This window comes from Fukomys damarensis, unplaced genomic scaffold (assembly GCF_012274545.1).
Source record: "Fukomys damarensis isolate Sample0158 unplaced genomic scaffold, DMR_v1.0_HiC HiC_scaffold_23, whole genome shotgun sequence".
NCBI lineage: Eukaryota > Metazoa > Chordata > Mammalia > Rodentia > Bathyergidae > Fukomys > Fukomys damarensis.
This window is the reverse complement of record NW_022900935.1, coordinates 58,883,824-58,903,653: the sequence shown is the minus strand read 5'-3', so window position 1 is coordinate 58,903,653 and position 19,830 is coordinate 58,883,824. Positions and strand designations below refer to the sequence as shown.

The 19,830-nt window shown below is 55.2% G+C and overlaps 1 protein-coding gene across 1 annotated transcript in view; it reads left to right on the top strand.

Moving 5' to 3' along the window:
* Hid1 (HID1 domain containing) overlaps positions 1 to 19,825 on the top strand; it is a 20,307-nt gene extending 482 nt beyond the window's left edge. The window contains exons 2-19 of the mRNA XM_010630754.2: positions 6,337 to 6,486; positions 6,920 to 7,090; positions 7,658 to 7,771; positions 8,428 to 8,534; positions 8,718 to 8,834; positions 10,597 to 10,819; positions 11,008 to 11,064; positions 11,724 to 11,864; positions 12,248 to 12,338; positions 12,501 to 12,652; positions 12,752 to 12,830; positions 14,957 to 15,121; positions 16,715 to 16,942; positions 17,269 to 17,375; positions 17,836 to 17,916; positions 18,468 to 18,559; positions 18,637 to 18,795; positions 18,990 to 19,825. Of these exons, the coding sequence (XP_010629056.1) occupies positions 6,337 to 6,486; positions 6,920 to 7,090; positions 7,658 to 7,771; positions 8,428 to 8,534; positions 8,718 to 8,834; positions 10,597 to 10,819; positions 11,008 to 11,064; positions 11,724 to 11,864; positions 12,248 to 12,338; positions 12,501 to 12,652; positions 12,752 to 12,830; positions 14,957 to 15,121; positions 16,715 to 16,942; positions 17,269 to 17,375; positions 17,836 to 17,916; positions 18,468 to 18,559; positions 18,637 to 18,795; positions 18,990 to 19,053 (2,298 nt within the window). The 3' untranslated portion in view covers positions 19,054 to 19,825. The remainder of the gene's footprint in view (positions 1 to 6,336; positions 6,487 to 6,919; positions 7,091 to 7,657; positions 7,772 to 8,427; positions 8,535 to 8,717; positions 8,835 to 10,596; positions 10,820 to 11,007; positions 11,065 to 11,723; positions 11,865 to 12,247; positions 12,339 to 12,500; positions 12,653 to 12,751; positions 12,831 to 14,956; positions 15,122 to 16,714; positions 16,943 to 17,268; positions 17,376 to 17,835; positions 17,917 to 18,467; positions 18,560 to 18,636; positions 18,796 to 18,989) is intronic.
* Positions 19,826 to 19,830: the final 5 nt, after the last annotated feature.

Here is a 19,830-nt window from a genome sequence, read left to right as displayed (position 1 = left end):
CTCCGCCGGCCGCGCTCCGCGCCCTTCTTTCGATGCCCACGGGTCCGGGACTCGCAGCCCAGGCTGACTCAATGCAAACAAAGCCGGGCCGGCGCCCTCCTGGGTCAGGAAAACAGCTGGTGCGCAGCCACGGCGGCCTTGCTGGGCCCGGGTCGATGCCTCCGGCCGGGGGAAAGGCCCAGTTCTTCTTGGGAACATCAAAGAGTGGCGGGCAGCAAGGCAGACGGGTAAGGGGATCTGTCCCCTGGCCTACAGAGCCCCCCGGTCCCTGTCCGGGGACAGCTCCAGGGGCTCCTCCGGGCCCTGTGGAGGGGATGCCCTCTCCTCTGCGGTTCAGGATGGCCCTGGTCTTCTCAGGAGGGAGCTGGCGGTCCCTTCCAGCCTGGTCCCTGCTTGCACACTGTCCCCTGAGTCCACAAGTGGCACAGAGGCCACCTTCTTGTCCCCAGCACATCCAATTTGTCCCCAGCAAGGCCACTTCCTTGCTCACCCCTGCTGTCCTTGCCCCGTGAACCAGGCCACCCTGGCAGCATAGATGCCCAGCCTTGGTTCCTCTGGTCCCTTGCTTTCAAGGATTTCAGTGTCTATTTCCATCTGGGACACTCCTCCTCCATGCTCTCAGGGAGTCTTTCTTGCTCTTGACAGGTAGAGTGGGATCCAGAAAGCCATCTCCCACTGCCCCAAGGTGAGAACTCTGCTCCCACAGTCTCATCCCCGCCCTGGAAAGGTCAGGTAGCTGGCAAGTGCTCAGGGCCTCTGGAGAGTCCAGTCACAGTGGAGAAGCTCTTGATACAAACCAGACCTGCTTCTCTCCATTACTCATGGCTCCAGGCTAGTTCTGGAGCTTTGGGATGGGGCTTTAGATCTGTGGGTGGCAGAGAAGGTGGCGAGGCCATGGGGAGAGGAGCAGGGAGACTCCTGTTTACCTACCTGGGAAAGAGACAGCTTGCTGGGGGCATGTGCTGTGGGGTCAGCAGCTGGGGGCTTTTTTCAGCCTGGCAGGATGAGTCCAGCCAGGGCCCAACAGGTCTGCAGTGGTTTAGAGTCCTACTTCTCCAACTGCAATACTGGGTCCTTCTCTTTTCCCCTCTGCAGCCCTATAAGTTGAGGCTGTTCTGCTGGTTCTTGTCTGAGGACAGTGAGAGGTTAGGACAAAGACCTGGAGTGGCTAGAAACCTGGGTCTCCTGGAGAGTGCTGGCACTCTGCATGTGGGAGGGGTCTGGCTGCCTTGGAGGAAGAGACCTCGGTGGCTGAAGCCTTGGACCCTGTGTGGTAACCTGGCTTGGGCAAGGACCAGATTATACACTCTCATCCTGGAATTTGCCACTCAGTGTCCCCAAGGAGATTCAGGCCCGTTGTCTACAGGATGACCTCTGATTTCAGGCCCTAAAGGTTGTGCTTTGGGCAGCAGACAAGCAGACCCAGCACCTTTCCTGTGGCCCAGGCCTCAGCTGCTGCTGCTTAGCCTTCCCTGACTTCCTGCTGGGCATCCTGTTTTCTTCCTGCCCCATCATCAAGCCCTGGGCCAGGCCTGACCCTGATCCTGAGGGCCAGCAGCTCTGCCTGTGTTTCTTGAGCTTTTCCCAGAGTTGTTGGGTAATGGAGTATACCAAGACTCGAGACTGTCCCTTTTCCAAATCTTGTTTGGGGTTCTTAGGCCAGACGAGATCGGTGGATGCACACCCACATGTGTGTACATGTGAATGCTTGTCACACAGCCCTCAGGTCAGGTCATCCATAGCAGGCTAGAGTACTGATGGTGGCCTTGCCCCATCCCAACAAGAGACTGTCAGTTACAGCAGGTCCCCCAGGCCTGAGTAGGGATCTGGCTTGAGAAAGAGCCTGGTGAAACTTGGTTAAGAGTACAGTACATGGTTTCCCAGGAGGCTGGTTCATTCCTGTGTCCTAAGCAGCAGAGGCCTGAACAAAAATACTCTTCAAAGAAACTAACTGGGATTTTAGAGTTTCTTTGGGTTGGGTGGAGGTTGGCTGGGGTCATTGAGGTAGGAGCTAGGCCATATCCCTGTCCTCAGAAGCTTCAAGGGTCCCAGTGACCCTGGCTAAGGCCTAGTATAGTAAAAAATTGTCCCCAGCCCGGCATGGTGGATTATAGCCCTTGGGAGGCTGAGGCAGGAGGATAGTCTCAAGTTTGAGGCCAGCCTCAGCTCTGTAGCAAGACCTTATCTCAAAGAAAAAACAGTCCAGCCCCCCAAAATTGTTACCAAATGTGAATGTCTAAATTGCAGTGAGACCAGGAAGAGGGGCTCATGCTGAGGAAAGAGGGAGCAGAAGCCTTGCTCCTGAAGAGGTCTTTCCTGTTTCCAGACTGGGATGCTTTGGAGTTTCCTTAGTTTCTCTTGAGCCTCTGTCCTCATTTATGTTATTTTTATATCATGTATATGTATATGTATATGTATATGTATATGTATTATATTGGTACTGGGATTGAACCCAGGGCCTTAAACATGCTAGGCAAGTGCTCTTTATTGCTGAGCTACATCCCCATCTCTTTTTATTTTTTACTTTGAGACAGAGTCTGGCTAAGTTACGTAGGCTGGATTTGAACCTGTGGTCTTCCTGCTTCATTACTCAGGCAATGAACTAGAGGCCTGCTCTTCAGAGCTCATGTCCACGTGGTGCTTGGCCAGGCTCCTGCCCCTTTAAGCAGGTGGCGGCTACCTGGGAGGGGGCAGAGTGTCAGAGGTGGCAGTTTCCCAGAGGTGCTCCCAGATGGGACCCCAGCCCCAGGGACCCTAGACAGCAGCGTGATGCTCCTGCACCCCACTGCAGGTCAGTGGGCTTCTAGGGGACTGAGGCCCAGCAAACCCTAGCCCCAGCCCCTCCTTTGGCCTTTGTTCCTCTGCCCGAGGCTAACTGGCTCTACCAGTTCTGGGGCTGACACGTGTGCCAGGCCTGTCCCGAGGGCCAGGGCCCCACGCTACCCTGCAGCTCCCTGGGGTGGGCGCTGGGTCGGATCTGCCCGGACCTTGGGGAGGTGCACAGTCCCAGCCCTGAGGTTGGACAGCCCCCTAGCGATCTCCCTGGCCCGCGCCCTTGACTGGAGGGGTCTCCAGGTGTCTTCCAGCTTCCACGAAACAAACACTGGCTGAGCACCTGCTGCATTTGGCAGCTGCAAGGCCAGGGGAGAAGGCTGTGAGGCCAGAGCCGCTGGATCTGAGTGGGCTCCGTGAGGAGCAGGGGATGGGGCTGAGGTGCCTGGGGCAGCAGGCCCATCCATCTTGGGCTCTGGGGGAATTCTTGGAAGAAGGCTTTTCAGAGAAGAGAGCTATTGTATTCATACAAGATACTTTTTTTTCTGATGATAAGGCCCATATGTATGAAATGCAGACCTGTGTTGGTAGCAGGGTCATCAGGACTTTGTGAGCCCTAAATTTCAGAAAAAGGAAAAGGCTCTTTTTTTTTTTTTTTCTTTGGTACCGGGGATTGAACTTTGTTCCTTGTGCTTGCAAGGCAGGCCACCCAACTGCTGAGCTAAATCCCCAGCCCCTGAAAAGGCTCTTTTGATGGGAGAAGCCAAGGAATGTCTTACAGGTGAGCTTCAGAAGGAGCCCAAATGAAGTGGGACTGAGAGAGAGTCCCTGGCCCTCAGCAGATGAATATGCAAAAGGAAAAAAATAAAACAGGTGCCCAACCAGGTGCTCAAAGATAAGACTACCCAGACTTATAACCAGGTGGTGGCGCCCACCTGTAGTCCCAGCACTCAAGAGGCTGAGGCAGGAGGATCACCGTGAGTTTGAGGCCAGCCTGTACTACAAAGCAAGACCCTGTTGTAAATAAACAAACAAACAAACAAACCCACCCATCAGAGGGGTTGTTGCTTTAATATCCTGGTACATCTTCTACTTTTATTAATATAGAATTTAACACAAAATCATGATTGTCCTGTAGGTAGTTCTATATCTTTTTTTTTTCTTTTCCTTTTTGGTGGTATTGGGGATTGAACCCAGGGTCTTTGCACTGAGGTATGTCCTCAGCCCTTTATTTTTAATTTTGAGACAAGGTCTCTCTAAGTCATTAAGTTGCCCATACTGGGCTTGCAATATTCCTGTCTCAGCCTTGAAGGGTGCTGGGATTATAGGCTGTGTACCACTACGCCCAGCTGATAGTTTTATCTCTTATTTTTTCAATATAACATTACCATGAGCATTTTCTGTTTGTTAATGTTCATATTGAAAATATGATTTTGGTGGCTGCATAGTATTCAATTGTATGGATGTGAATTAGCTTTGTAAGCAGTCCCCAGCTATTGGTTAGGAAATTACAACTTTTCACTGTTATCAATAATAACTTATCAAAAATAAACATCCTCACACCACATCTTTATTTCCACTGGAGAAATTTCTAGAAGCAAAAATTCATTACTCAAATCCGTTGCCTTGGCTGCCTGTATGAGTGTCTGTGTGATTCAGAGAGCATATGTGTTTTTAAAGGATGTTGCCTCAGTGGGACTGGATGGGGTTTTGTTTGTTTGGTTTGGCTTGTTTGTTTGTTGTTTTGGTACTGGGGGTTGAACTTGGGACCTTGCACTTGTGAGGCAGGTGGTGGCACCACTAAGCTAAATCCCTATCCCTTGGTTTGGTTTTTTGAGACAAAGTCTTGCTATGTAGTTTGGGCTGGATGTGAACTATGTAGCCCATTAGACTCTTGGCAATCCTCCTGCCTCAGCTTCCCCAGTGCTGGGATTCCAAGTGTGTGCCCCTCTAGGACTGGTGGGATTTTGAATGCATTGTTGGGGTAGGGGAACATGCTGGGAAAAGAAGGCAAAGTGAAGAGACAGTGGGTCATGTCTTAGGGACATGGAATACATGTAGATAGGAGTTTGCAGTTGTACATATGAGTGTGCAAACCTGTTTGCATGTGTTTACGTGTGTATGCAATGTGATAAACATACTGTGAAAATTCTTTTTGTTTTGTTTTTTTGAGACAGGGTCTCACTGTGTAGTTCAGGCTGTCCGTGAACTCACTGTGTAGCCCAGGCTGGCCTTGAACTCACTGTAACCCTCCTGCCTCAGCCTCCTGAGTTCTGGGATTATAGGTGTGTGCCACCATACCCACCTCTATAGTGAACGTTTAAATAAAAATGTATCACCAGAAGACACATTGCCATTAATTGTCCTAAAATAGTCCCTCTTTCTTCAAACACACGTATCCTGTCATCCTTGCCACTTCTTGCAGCAGTTCTGGATGTCTTCTTTCGTGAGTGTCTTTAGTTGTTCTCTCGTGACTGCCTCAGTGTCCTGATGTCCATTTTGGCTTCAGGGAAGAGCCAGAAGTCACATGGTGTGAGATCTGGTGAACGAGGCAGACGAGGACACGCCAACTCAGGACACTGAGGCGGATGTGAAGAGACACTCGTGAGACAGGACTTCCAGAACTGCTTCAGAGAGTGTGACAGGCGTGATGGGATGAGTGTGTCTGAAGTGTGTTGAGGGGATTGACGGCAGTGAGGGTTTTATTGTAGTACATTTTTTCGGTACTGGGGATCGGACTTAGGACCATATTGCAATAAATTTTTATTTAAACATTCACCATGTCTTGGTCATACCACTATATATGTATGTATGAATGTGTACATGTAAACTGTGTTTCAATAAGATCTTGGCTGTTGGGCCAAGCTTTAGACTTGCTCTGGCAGGCCTGTGTGTGAGGCGGTGGTGATGTTAGCCCTGTGCTTTGGCACACGTTCGAGGGCAGCATGGAAACAGGACTGGGGGAGGTAGATTTGGGGGCAGGAGCCTGGGCAAGGGTGACCTGGACTGCAGCATTGGTCAGTAGTGGAGCGTGTGCCTGTGATCCTTGAATTTGCCAGATTCGGTGTCTGGCGGATGCTGAGGGAAGGCAGAAGCTGATGGGGAGGGAAGGGAGAGGGTTCGGGGACTGGAGCGAGAGCGTGTGTCCCCATGGTCATCTTCTGTGCAGAGAGAGCGGGTCTTGGTCTGGGTCCTGTATATTTGGCCTAATGGTGTCACCCGATGTGCCCAAGGGGGCAGGTCAGCCTGCTCTGCAGGAGGAGGATGGGGACTCAGCCAGGGACATGCAGGCCCTCGGGGACCGGGTTGTGTTTTGGCCCCTGGACTCAGCACCCAGCTGACCCCTGACCATGCCCACTGAGTGTCCCAAGTGCGACTGTGCTGGCCAGGGCTGGTGGCAGCTAAAGGTTGTCCCTTACCTATGTGGGGAGGCTGCTGGGCACCAGCTGCAATGGTTAGGGGGGCTGTGGCTTCGCTCTCGGGGCCTCTCCCGGTCACATGTTGGGTAAACCGTGTCCTGTTGCCACGAGGTCCTATAACTCTGGACACTGGGTCCCCCCACAGCCCGTGGAAGCCACCGATGATGCCTTTTGGGACCAGTTCTGGGCAGACACGGCCACAACCGTGCAGGACGTCTTTGCACTGGTGCCAGCAGCAGAGATCCGGGCTGTGCGGGAGGAGTCACCCTCCAACCTGGCCACCCTGTGCTACAAGGTGAGGATGCCTGACCCTCACTGCCACTGCCATGCTCCAGGACAGCTGACCAAGTCCAGCCCGTGGTGGGAGGGGACGGGCACCCAGGACACCCCAGCCCCAGGTCCCCTTTGGTGGCCACCATTTCTGAGGATGCCAGGCCTTCCTGAGCACTCTCCACCGAGCACGCCCTCTGCTGGCCCGGGAGGTGGATTTGTCGGTGTGGCCGTTTTACAGAGGAGGAGACTAAGGCAGAGAAGTGTTGCCTCTTCCTGGATCTTGGACATTGAAGGCTCTGCTTGCCTGATGGTCCCCTGGGCTGGCTGACTTTGTCAGCAGGGATGGCCCTGCCTCTGCCCCTCTGCAACTTCAGTGTCCCTTGTACCCCCTAACCCCAAGCGCCAGGCCCCAGGCTGTGTGTCCACTGATGCTCTGCTCCCCATCATCCCCGCAGGCTGTGGAGAAGCTGGTACAAGGAGCTGAGAGTGGCTGCCACTCAGAGAAGGAAAAGCAAGTCGTCCTGAACTGCAGCCGGCTGCTCACGCGAGTGCTGCCCTACATCTTTGAGGACCCTGACTGGAGGGGCTTCTTCTGGTCCACAGTGCCCGGGGCAGGGCGAGGAGGGGTCTGTAGGCATGGCCAGGGTGGGTGGGAGGTGACAGGGCGAGTACTCTTTCAGGGCCGAACTCCTCCAGACCTCTTCTGGCATTTGGGAAGCTCAGGGGTGGGGAGTGGGAGGTGCTGCTGAGGGATGGGGGTCCACATCACCTTCTTGGGCCCTCAGCTCCTGTCCCCCTCACCAGCCTGCAGGAAGTGGCCAAGGAGGGTGCCGGGAGGAGGGGTGGCTGTGCAGACTGGGGCAGGCCAGCTGTCTTCTCGCTCTTCCCTGGTGTACCTCCAGGCAAGGCCGAGGAGTGAGGCCTAGTGGCTCCCAAAAGAGCTCCTGAGGCCTGAGGCTGGGGTCACTGTCTGGCGCACCATCAGTGGGGAGGTTTCCTACTGTTCCTGGCCCTTTCCCTGCTCTGCCTCCTTCTGCTTTGGTTGGTTTTGGCCCTGCAGAAATCTACTTCCTTTGCCTTCATCCCTGTGTCCGGGCTGCCTGCTTGGACTTAGTCTCTGTCCTTTACACCCTCAAGCTCTGGGACCCCCCTTCTCGGCCAGCTACCACTGAGGCATCCTGCTTCCTTGGCAGGGTGAGGAGGAGGACGAGAATGCCCGGCCCCTGGCTGAGTCCCTGCTGCTGGCCATCGCGGACCTGCTTTTCTGCCCAGACTTCACAGTCCAGAGCCACCGGAGGAGCACCGTGGTGAGAGCCCCGACTGGATGCACCTTGGCTGGGTCAGGGCCGGGCCAGTTGCAGTTCCCTTGGGCAGGATGCAGTCAGCAGGGCTGGGGTGCTCAGGAAAACTGGGCTACCTGGCATGGGTATCCCTGGCCAGGGGTGGGGCAGTACCACTGGAGAGGAGCCAGCGGGTGCCCGCCCTGCCACCGCCTCTGCTGGCTGTGCTCGGGCACCCGGTGTCTTTTCTGGCCCAGCAGAGGAGGTGGCAGGCTGCACACTTCTGTGAGTCTTTGAGTCTTCTGAGCCCCACACACCACTAAGGGAAATGTGTTCCTTGCCTCTCCCGCCCTCCTTCTCTCCCTGTCTTGGACTGGACAATGTAAGAAAAATGAGTTCTGAAGAGGGCTGGGGATTTAGCTCAGTGGTTCTGCTGCCTGCCCTGCAAGCGCAAGGTCCCGAGTTCGATCCCTGGTACCAAAAGAAAAATAAGAAAGAAAGAAACTGAGCTTTGAAGAGCTCTGAGGACATTCACATCACCCCTGCACACCAGGACTGGGCATCCTGAGGCTCTGTCTGCAGAGACTGTGAGGGCAGCAGGAGGCTTGGGCTGGCTGGGGTCTGTCTACACTGCTGCTCACCTTGCCGCTCCCTGCCTGCTCTTGCCCTGGCCCTGTCCCCAGGACTCAGCAGAGGACGTCCACTCCCTGGATAGCTGCGAATACATCTGGGAGGCTGGTGTGGGCTTCGCTCACTCCCCCCAGCCTAACTACATCCACGACATGAACCGGTGAGCTGGCTCAGGCCCAGGGGCCCTGGCCTAGCTGGATCCAGGCGGGGCTCCTGCCCAGCTCAGAGGGGAACCCTCCCACCTGTGAGCAAATCTTCACCCTGTAGAGCCGAACAGGGATTGTTTGCGTGCACTTGGCCGGGAGGTGCTTATTCTAAGTATCTTTCACCAACCCCGCCCCAGGATGGAGCTGCTGAAACTGCTACTGACGTGCTTCTCTGAGGCCATGTACCTGCCCCCAGCTCCTGAAAGTGGCAGCTCCAACCCTTGGGTTCAATTCTTTTGTTCCACGGAGAACAGGTGAGGTGCCTGGGGCCTTTCCTTTCTCTTCTGATTCCAAGCTCCCTAGAGCTGGGTGGCAGTGCCTGCTCTGAGGCTTATTGGGGGAGTGCTGCCCTCTGGTGGTAATGAGCTGTAATTTAGCCACGCCTTAACACCAGGGCTGTCTCCTCTGGCGTTGTGATCCAGACAGGAACCTGGGTTCCTGGGTGACCCCTGTCCAGGTCCCTCTTCTGGAGCCATGCTGTTCAGTAGAAGTATAATGTGAATCATATGTGTATTTTGAGATTAAAGTATAAAAGGAGACATAAAATTAATTTTTAATAAGATTTCATTTAATCCAGTGTAGGAGGTGTGGTCAAAATATATGGTGAACATTTAAATTAGAAAGTGCGCAGCAGTAAGATACACTGCCATTATTACTCCTCAACATTTTACCCCTTGTTGTGAACACACTTAGCCCATTGTTTCTTGCCACTTTCTGAAGCCACTCTACTCTGGAAGCCCCACTTTGTGTCTTTATGAGGTATGATCAAAACCTCAGGGAATGCTTCTGTGGAATACCATCCAGCAGAAAGGCAGGCTCATAAAAATGTTCCAGTGGGTCCTCATCCACCTTATTCACCGGATCTGGCACCATGTGATTTCTGGCTCTTTCCAAAAGTCAAAAGGACCATGAACATTTTGAATTGATTCAGAACATCGAGGCAGCCACAACTGCACAACTAGAGACACTCATGAAAGAGGACTTCCAGACAAGAATGACGGGCTCAGTGTGTCTGGAGGGGATTAATGGCAATGTAGTTTTTACTGTAATAAATTGAAACAATTTTAAGCATTCATTGTATTTTTCAACTATATTGTATTCAAAACATTAGTGCTTTACAGATAATCATATAAAATCATTGAGCTGTTTTCAACATTTCCTTTCTCATGCTACTTTTTAAAAATTCAGTGTGTGTTTTACATTCCCAGTAAGACTTGGTTCAGACCAGCCACATTCCAAGTGCTTGTGGCCTGTGGCTGCCCTGGGGGACAAGGGGCAGGGAGGTGTGCGACAGACACCCCGAGGGAGGGAGTCTAGCCTGCATGGGGGCACTTAGGAGTGCCTCTCACTGTGCCCTAAGGCTGGTGGTTGTCTCTCCCGCTTCCGCCTCTGACCCCTCCATGGCACGGTGTACCTTTCTGTGGGTTTTGCTGGCTTCCGGCCCAAACTTTTTGCCTCCCCCCAGAGAGAAGGCAGCCCAAGGTGACCCCTACCGATAGGTCCGGTCAGAAACTGGTCAGAGTCTTCTTTCTTAGTCTTATCAGGTACACTGCCATCCCATCACTCCCTTAACCTCTCTGCATCTCAGTTTCCTCACCTGTAAGATGAGGAGCTTGAACCCTGACATCTTACAAGTCTGATTCAAGTCCTATGGCCTGGCAGCTGGGTGATGGAGCCCAGGCTGTGTCCTTAAGAGAAAGCCACGTCTCCCTGGGCCTCCAGTGTTTCCCTGAAGCCCCATCCCTAAGAACCTCAGGGTTCTGCACTCACCTTCCTGCCAAGAGCCCCTTGTGACGGGCCACTGTGCTTTTGGTAATGGAGTCCTCTGCCTTGGCCCAGCCCAGCCCAGGTCAGGCCAGGCCGTGGTAAGGATGAGAAGGGTCCTGTCCACTGCCTGGCTCCCAGCCCAGAGCCTGACCCTGGCACTTGATGACTTGAGGTGGTTTGGCTGCTTCCCACGTGGCAGGAGTGCTGGGCCCAGGTGGCATCCTGCAAGCCCGCCCTCCTGCCCCGCAGACATGCACTGCCCCTCTTCACTTCCCTCCTCAACACCGTGTGTGCCTATGACCCCGTGGGCTACGGGATCCCCTACAACCATCTGCTCTTCTCTGACTACCGGGAGCCGCTGGTGGAGGAGGCTGCCCAGGTCCTCATCGTCACCCTGGACCACGACGGCGCCACCAGCACCAACCCCACCGTGGATGGCACCACGACAGGCACAGCCATGGATGACACTGATGTAAGGGCGGGGCAGGGGGCTTCGTCCTGCTGGGGTGTGAGCTGGTGGCATCCGATTAGCAGGACACTCAGGAGCCACTTCGGGGCATGGCCGGGTGCGTGACTCGGAAGGGACACTGTTGCTGCCACCCAGGCTGGGGAGGGACCAGGGTGAGGCAGCTGCTCACCATATGCTTTTATCCTTGACAGCCCCCAGGCCCCGAGAACCTGTTCGTGAACTACCTGTCCCGCATCCATCGGGAGGAGGTGGGTCAATGCGGCCCCGCCCCCCACGGTTGTCTTGGGTTCACAGGGGCAGGGTGGGCGGAGTCCTGGCCCCTGCGGGGTAAACAGGGATGGTGGAGTTCGAGGGTTCTAATATACGGAAAGGACCGGTGGTTTCTGGTTTTGGTTGGACGAGGAGACCAGGAAGGCTTCTAGGAGAAGGCAATCTAATGTCAAGTTTGAGGGGTGGAGCAGAAGACTGGACCGTGGCTGCAGAGAAGGGCGGGACCTCAGGGAGGTGCTGGACTCCAGAGCTCTGACTTCTGCAGCTGAAGATGGGACTGGAGGGCTAAAGGCAGAGCACAGCCTTGGGTGCTCAGTAATATGGCAGCCCTGTGAGGGCCAGGCAGTGTCCCCCACGGGTGATGAAGTGGCAGAAAGGGTGCTTTGGGGGCACCTATCAACAATGAGTCCAGGTGGGCAGGGTCCTGGTTCAGGGGGTGCCCTGGGGTCCCCAGGAGCAGCAGCCTTGCTCAGGGAGTAGGCAGCCCAGGGGCAGGGGAGCCAGTGGCCTGCCCGAGGGGGTCACCCCACAAACCCCTGATGATGTCAGAGCCTGAGCCCCTCAAGCTCAGAGCTGGGATTGGGCTCTGGAGGAGTGGGAGGAGGTGAATGGACCCTGGCTCTGCCTTCCCTTCCAGGACTTCCAGTTCATCCTCAAGGGCATAGCCCGGCTGCTGTCCAACCCCTTGCTCCAGACCTACCTGCCCAACTCCACCAAGAAGATCCAGTTCCACCAGGAGCTGCTGGTTCTCTTCTGGAAGCTCTGTGATTTCAACAAGGTGGGCAGCCTCCAGGGCTAGCACTGGGCAGTGCAGATGGAGAGGAGACATGTAGAAATAGCTGCTGGGCCGGGTGCATGCCTGTAATCCTGGTACTCTGGGAGGCTGAGGCAGGAGGAGCTCAAATTTGAGCCTGGCCTGGGAAACTTAGAGACATAGTGAGATGGTCTCAAAATACAAAATAAAAAGTGGTTCTTCAGTGCAAAGGAGCTGGATTCTATTGGCAGAACCATGCACACAAATAAAGGGGTGGGGTGGGTGGGAAGGAAAGGGAAGCTTGGACCTTGTGGTCCAAGGACGGGTCTCCCTAGCCTGGGGAGGTGGGTGGAGCAGAACCAGCCGTCCCACTGACCCCACCTGCTGGTCCCCTTCCCTGCTCCCAGAAATTCCTTTTCTTTGTGCTGAAGAGCAGTGACGTGCTGGACATCCTGGTTCCTATCCTGTACTTCCTCAACGACGCCCGGGCAGATCAGTGTAAGACCAGGGCATCGGGCGGGCCTGTCCTCCCTCCTAGCAGCTCAGGCGTGGTGGTTTCACCTCCCAGGAGGGGCTTCCTGCAGCCCCCCAAGATGAGTCCCTTTGCTGGGTCCCCCTCCTGCTCACCCCGTGGGACCCCTCCTGCTTCCCGTGCTACAGCTCGGGTGGGCCTGATGCACATTGGCGTCTTCATCCTGCTGCTTCTGAGCGGGGAGCGGAACTTCGGGGTGCGGTTGAACAAGCCGTATGCAGTACGGGTGCCCATGGACATCCCAGTCTTCACCGGCACCCACGCCGACCTGCTCATTGTGGTGAGGGGCGCCCACAGGGGCTGTGGGGGTCATGTAGTCTTGGCTGAGTCTGGGGCGATGGCCACCCACGGCTGCCCTTCCTTCCCGCTCCCTGTGCAGGTGTTCCACAAGATCATCACCAGCGGCCACCAGCGTCTGCAGCCCCTCTTTGACTGCCTGCTCACCATCGTGGTCAACGGTAAGGGCCCGGTGCCCACCTTCCCTGTGCTCACCACTAGGTGGCACCAGGCCACAGGCAGAACAGCCACCTGCTCCGGGCTCAAAGCGCCTCCATGCCACACAGGTGGAGCCAGCCACAGGTGTACTGCTAAATTTTCTAACACTATATTAAAAAATAATAATAACAAAAGGACAGGTGGCAATATTTTGTAATATATTTGATCCACTGTATCTAAATATTGTCATGTCAACATGTAGCCAATACAAAAAAATTAGTGAGGCTTGGCATGGTGGCACACTCCTGTAATCCCAGCACTCTGGGAGGCTGAAGCAGGAGGATTGCAGGTTCAAACCCAGCCTGAGAAATTCAGTGAGTTGGTGAGACCCTGTCTCAAAAGGGGTGGGGGGAGACACTAGGTTCAATCCTCAGTAATGCAAAAAAAGTTGTATTCTTTTGGTCTTTTTTTTTTTTTTTTTTTTTTTTTTTTTTTTTGGTACTGGGAATCAAACTCGGGACCTTGTGCTTGAGAGGCAGGCGGTGGCACCACTGAGCTAAATCCCCAGCAAAATATTGTATTCTTTATATTCTGTTTCATGCCCGGTCTTCCAAATCTTATGTGTGTTTCATGTACACAACACACAGCTTGGCTGCATTCCAAGCACTTGATGGCCACATGCGGCTGGAGACCATGAATCTATTGGACAGTGTGGGTTTAGGTGATCGTAGTCCAAATGGGGATGTCAATCCCCTAGTCCCTGTCTTTACCCTGCCCACCAGCAAGGACAGCAGACTGAAGTCAGGGCTCGGGCTGGCTGGGGCCCAGCAAGGTGGGCGGCCATGGGCTGGGACAGAGTGAGCCTGTGTGGGTGTGTTTGGGAGAGATGGTGGTGGGTGTGTATATAGGGTGTGTACAGGGGGGAAGGTGAGACTGGGAATCCACCCCAGGGCCTTCACACTGAGCTACATCCCCAGCCCTTTTTAAAATTCTTTATTTTGAAACAGAATCTCACCAAGAGACTAAGAGCTTGAACTTAACGATCCTCCTGCCTCAGCCTCCCAGAGTGCTATGATTACAAGCCTATACCACCATGCCCAGCTTCCATCCCACCATCTCCCCCGGTTATGTTTATTGGTACATTTAAAGTAAACAATACAGTTACATTCATCATTGGGCTCTTGTACCTTTACATGATATGTCTTGGTTCTTATTTTTTCCCCATACCCCTGCCCTCCATCCCAAAATCTTAATTGACAGCCACTAAGGCAGGCCAGCTCTGAGAATGCTGCTGTGAACAGGACAGCTCTGCCTACCCTCTGAGGCCCTCGGGCATGAGTGAGGAAGATGGGAGCTGAAGAGGAGCACAGACAAGCTATGTGCAGCATTATTTCATCCTTAGTTCCTGCCCCAAAGCTGTGCCCCAAATGCCTACCTAACATTACAGCAGCTTGATACCCTAAACCATGATGGCAAACCTTTTAGGGCTTTCAGTGATAATAAGCAGCTGCTGTGGCACACGTGCCATAGGTTCGCCACCATGATGTAGAACAACTTGCAGGCCCGAGTTTGTATCCCTGCCCAAATGTTTTATCCCTAGGGAACTTGGCCCAGATTTCTAACCCTCCCTGAGCCTTCGTTTCCTTGTCTGTAAAATGGGGACAGTCTTATCCAAGCCCTTCCTCCCTCATAGGTGGAAAAGGATTGGGAAAGAGATGCTATATATATGGCTTTGTAAAAGAGACTGTGGCCAGTTGGATGTGGAAGTGTCCGCTTGTAATCCCAGCATTCTGGGAGGCTGAGGCAGGAGGATTGCAAGTCAGAGCCCAGCCTGGGGAACTTAGTGACTTAGCAAGGCCTTGTCTCAAAATAAAAAATAAAAAGGGGGTTGGGGAATGTAGCTCAATGCAGAAGCCCTCGGTTCAATCCTTGGTACCAGAAACAAATAGACACAGAAAAGCCCTGCTGTGCACACAGTCAGGTGAGGGAGGAACACGTGTCTGTGGCACTTTACAAGAGGGGTGACAGAGTGAACATGGCCGCTGCGGGCTTCCTGGCTGGCAGGGGCTTCACAGCCAGGGCCAGGAGGGCTGGGAGGAGTATGTTGTTGCATCCAGGCCTGGGCTGTGAGCTGGCCGCTCCCTTGCAGTGTCACCCTACCTCAAGAGCCTGTCCATGGTGACCGCCAACAAGCTGCTGCACCTGCTGGAGGCCTTCTCCACCACCTGGTTCCTCTTCTCGGCTGCCCAGAACCATCACCTGGTCTTCTTCCTCCTGGAGGTCTTCAACAACATCATCCAGTACCAGTTCGATGGTGAGGCAGGGACCAGGACGGCTCACGGGCGTTGCCTAAGGGGCCAGCAGCTCAGGAACTGGCTTCGGGGGGTGCGCACCAGTGGGCCTGCTGCCCCTAATCAACGTGCACTTATTGAGCACCTGCTGTGTGCCTGGGTGAAGGGGATACCTTGGGGAACAGAGATACCCCGGGATGGAGGATGGGTGAGCTTTAGAGTGCCCTGGGCAGAGCTCCCCCTGCAGGCTGGTGGACGCAAGTTCAGAGTGGCTGGCGCTGTCCTTTCCAGTGTCGCAGACGCCGGCTGCCCTGTGTGAATTCAGGCCTTGCCTCTCAATACCTTTGTGACTGCATGTTTGTAATGTCATTTCTCCGGGCCTCAGTTTCCTCACCTGTAAGATGGCCAAACTACAGAGTCCCTATCTTAGAGGGTATGGGGCAGAGGATGAAGTAAAATAACCCACAAAATAGCACAGTGTCTGGCAACTCAAATATAAGGAATTGTTTTTATTCTTTTTTGGTACTGGGGATTGAACTCGGGTCCTTGCACTTGCAAGGCAGGCCACCGAACCACTGAGCTAAATCCCCGGCCCCAGGAATTGTTTTTATTCTAAAATAAGCTGAGTGCAGTGATGCTTTCTCGTAATCCTGGCATTGAGAGAAGCTGAGGCAGGAGAATCACAGGTTTGAGTCCCACCTGGGCAACTTAGTGAAACCCTGTCTCAAAATAAAAAATGAGGACTGTGGATGTAGCTCAGTGGTAGAACCCCTGGGCTTGATCTCCAGTACTGCCATTTTTTTTCACTTATCTAAGAAGGATTAATTGGAGTAATAGGAGCAGGAAAGCATTGTGGGGAGAGGATGGTATGTTCATGTGCAAAGGCCCTGGGGTGAGATGTTGAGTTGAAAGCAGATCAGTATAGTGTAAAGCAGAACCAGAGAGGTGCACAGGGTACCAAGGACCAGTAAAACATTTGTTTCTTCTTCTGGAAGCCATGGGAACTTGGAGGTGGGTGATGGAGGACAGGCATTGAACTCAGGGCCCTTCACTTTGAGCTACATCCCCACCCCTTTTTCATTAATTAATCTATCTTTAAATTTTTGAGACAGGGTTTCACCAAGTCATTAAATTACCTGGGCTGAGCTTGAACTTGTGATCCTTCTGCCTCAGCCTCCCAGAAGGTGCCATTATGCTTGGCTCCTTTAGTGCTGAGTTGTCAAGTCTTTTGGTTTGTTTGTTTTGTCTTTATAAGACAAGGTCTAGCTATATAGTCCAGGCTAGACTTGAACTCACTATGTAGCCCAGCTGGCATTGAATTCCTGGTGACGCTCCTGCCTCAGCCTCTCGAATATTAGGATTACTTGTGTGTGCTGCCACGCCCAGCTCAGGATTGCGCCTGTGTGGGGTGCTTGAGGAACCAAGAGAGGGGTGTTCAGGCCCGAAGCTATTTCCCCACAGCCGACACACAGCTGTGTCATCCCTGTGTGGCTCCCTCTCCTGGGTTCCCCGTATCCTCTCCTCCCCTGGGGGAGATACCTCCATGTGCTGCAGGGGACCAGCCCAGTGTCGGGGGAGGCAAGGCCCCCTGAATGGAAGTGCACCCCCTTCCCCAGGCAACTCCAACCTGGTATACGCCATCATCCGCAAGCGCAGTGTCTTCCACCAGCTGGCCAATCTGCCCACAGACCCCCCGGCCATCCACAAGGCCCTGCAGCGGCGCCGGCGGACACCAGAGCCCCTGTCCCGCTCAGGCTCCCAGGAGGGTGGCTCCATGGAGGGCTCCCGCCCTGCCGCCCCTGCGGAGCCAGGCACCCTCAAGACCAGCCTGGTGGCCACCCCAGGTTTGGCACTGGCAGGCGGGAGGGGGACGTGGCTGGGGCACCGGTGTGCTGTCTGGGTGCTCAGCTTGGCACTCACGAGGGCGTGGCCTGTGTCAGGGGCTGGGAAAGAGCAGCAGGCATGGTGGTCTTGGGGACCCAGGAGTGGGAGCCGGGTGGGGACAGGGCCTCAGGGCTCTGGGACAGGTGGGGGTGGGGCTGGGCAAGGGAGATGGGACACGGTTCTTCTACAGTGGCTGGCGGACAGGCAGCCTCAGGGGCCAGGTCAGAAGGGGCACCATGGGACTTGATCCTCTCTCCTGCCTGTGCCCTTTCTGTACCTCACCCAGGCATTGACAAGCTGACGGAGAAGTCCCAGGTGTCCGAAGATGGCACCTTGCGGTCCCTGGAGCCTGAGCCCCAGCAGAACTCAGCAGAAGGCAGCCCGGCTGAGGGGGTGGGTAATGGGATGTAGGACCCGTGAGGGAGGGTCTCACCTTCCTCCCTGGCCTCTGTGACATGGCTGGGACAGGGTACTCTGAGGTCACTTGCAGCAGAAGGAAAGGTGCCAGGGCCCAGGACAGCAGGGTTGGCACCACTGTGAGGATATTCACAGACCCTCCCTTGTTTACTGGGCACGGTGAAGCCTGTGTCCTTCAGCTCCCCATCCATCAGCCTTATCTGAGCTGAGGCTGGCCTTTACCCAGCCACCCTGTCAGCCCCTGGCCCTAAACCTGTCACTAGGCTGGGCTGGGCTGGGCTTTGCCTGGGGCCCAGGGCAAAGGGTGCCGGGCTGGGCCTGTCCCTCTGTTGGAAGCAGCGCCTTCCATGGGGGCCGCTGGACGGACCTCACTGCCCTCTGCCTCCACCCTGCACCCACTCCCCTGCCTCCTCTTCCCTGCCTTCCTGGGCACCAGGAGCCTGACCAGGCGTGGAGGGAACAAAGGCGACTATCCAGTGCATCGGCCAGTGGCCAGTGGATCCCAACAACGGATTGGGTGAGGCCCCTGCCTCAGGAGCTAGGGGTTTGGGTGACAACACAGAGGCGGGGCCTGGGTCCAGCTGCCCCGCCCTAAGAACGGCTCAGTCAGTACAGCTGTGGCTGGCAGTGTGTCCAGCAGAGGCCTCTGGTATGAGAGCCCGGCTCCAGGCCAGTTCTTCCAGCTGGGTGACGCTCCCTTTCATGTTTGGCCTGTCTCAGGTCAGTTTCTTCTGTCCACACCATCTGCCCAGTTCCCTGGCAGCACCAAATCCCTGTTGCCCATAGCACTGGCTTCCCTAATAAATCACTCTTTCTGGGTTCCTTCCCTGAATCGCTCTCCCCTCCCTGCTTCCCAATTACACATCCTGCCTGGCCACACCATTGTGGGTAATAAAGGGGACACTCTTCCGAAGGCACATGGCCTGCAGTACAGCTCCAGGTGCCCACCACCCTCCCATTAGCAACGGTGGCTGTTTACAGCCCTGCTGGTGCAGGCTGAGCTATGCAGAGCCCCTGGCCCCAGTCAAGGTCAGAAGTGTCCCATAGCCCTGGCGGCTCCCTCCCCAGATCCTCTCCTGGAAGTCGAAGTTGCCACTGCAGACCATCATGCGGCTGCTGCAGGTGCTGGTGCCCCAGGTGGAGAAGATCTGCATTGACAAGTGAGTCAGGGTGGGGAGGGGCTGCCTAGGCTGGGGTGGGAGGTGACAGGGACGCTGGAGACCTCCATTTCTCACAGGGGCCTGACAGACGAGTCAGAGATCCTGAGGTTCCTGCAGCACGGCACGCTGGTGGGGCTGCTGCCTGTGCCCCACCCCATCCTCATCCGCAAGTACCAGGCCAACTCAGGCACCGCCATGTGGTTCCGCACCTACATGTGGGGCGTCATCTATCTGAGGTGGGCCTCGTGGTGGTGGCCGGTGACGGTCCAGGGTGGGGCTCAACTTTGTCCACAATGGGGTGAACGTCAAGGCGCATAGTGGAGAGTGGGCACCCACTGCCCAGGTTGGGACATCGGGATGGGAGGGGTTGATTTGGTCTTTGCTGCCCCCACCTAGCTCCTCCCTGGGACCTTTTCTGCTCCCTCTGCAGGAATGTGGACCCGCCCATCTGGTACGACACCGATGTCAAGCTCTTTGAGATCCAGAGGGTGTGAGCAGGAAGCCAGCAGCGGCTGGGATGGCTGGGGCCCTGCTCCCCAACACTCTGTGCCCCTTTGTTCTGAGCTTTACATGGGCCCCATCTGGGTCTGGGCAGGCAGTGGCTGGGTCCTGGGTGGCAGGTCTCAGAAGCCCCTTGTGACTGGAGATGATGGGGACCTGCTCTGACCCCCCTCACCCCCAGGCTGGCCTCCTAGGAGCCTCTGTCTTCGGGGGCACAGGTCCTGCCAGAGCCCCCTCCCCACTCTGGTTCCCCTTTCAGGACCTATTTCTGTGATGATCCCCTCCATGTCCACCTACTCCTGTGCTGCCCACCCCCAGAAGCCACCAGGTCACAGGGTCCTAAAGAGTTTGCCCAAGAAGGAGCCAGGGCCTGTCCCTTTGAGATACCTAGGCAGGGTGAGGGGGGCCCTCCAGGCATCCTGGCCTGAACCTGCCTCTTTGAGCCCCATGGGAGGAAGGAGCAAGGTCTGGCTTCTGGGCTCTGGCAGATACAAAGCCAGACTGAGCCCCACATATTCTAGGGGTTGGAGTGGGCACTGAGGGCACCCTGCTGTATCTCCTGGGACAGTGAATAGAGCCTGGCTGATGAGGGGCCCTGGGGGCAGCTGCTCCTGCCCACCCACTGCCTGGATGAGGGGGAGCACATTGCTGCTCCTCCACTGCCCCAGCCCTGGCCTCTGGGTCTCCCTCACCCCACCTGTGTCAGTACAATCTTTGCTCCGTACAATCGGCCACTTTACACAATAAAGCTCCCTCTCCACATTCTGCTG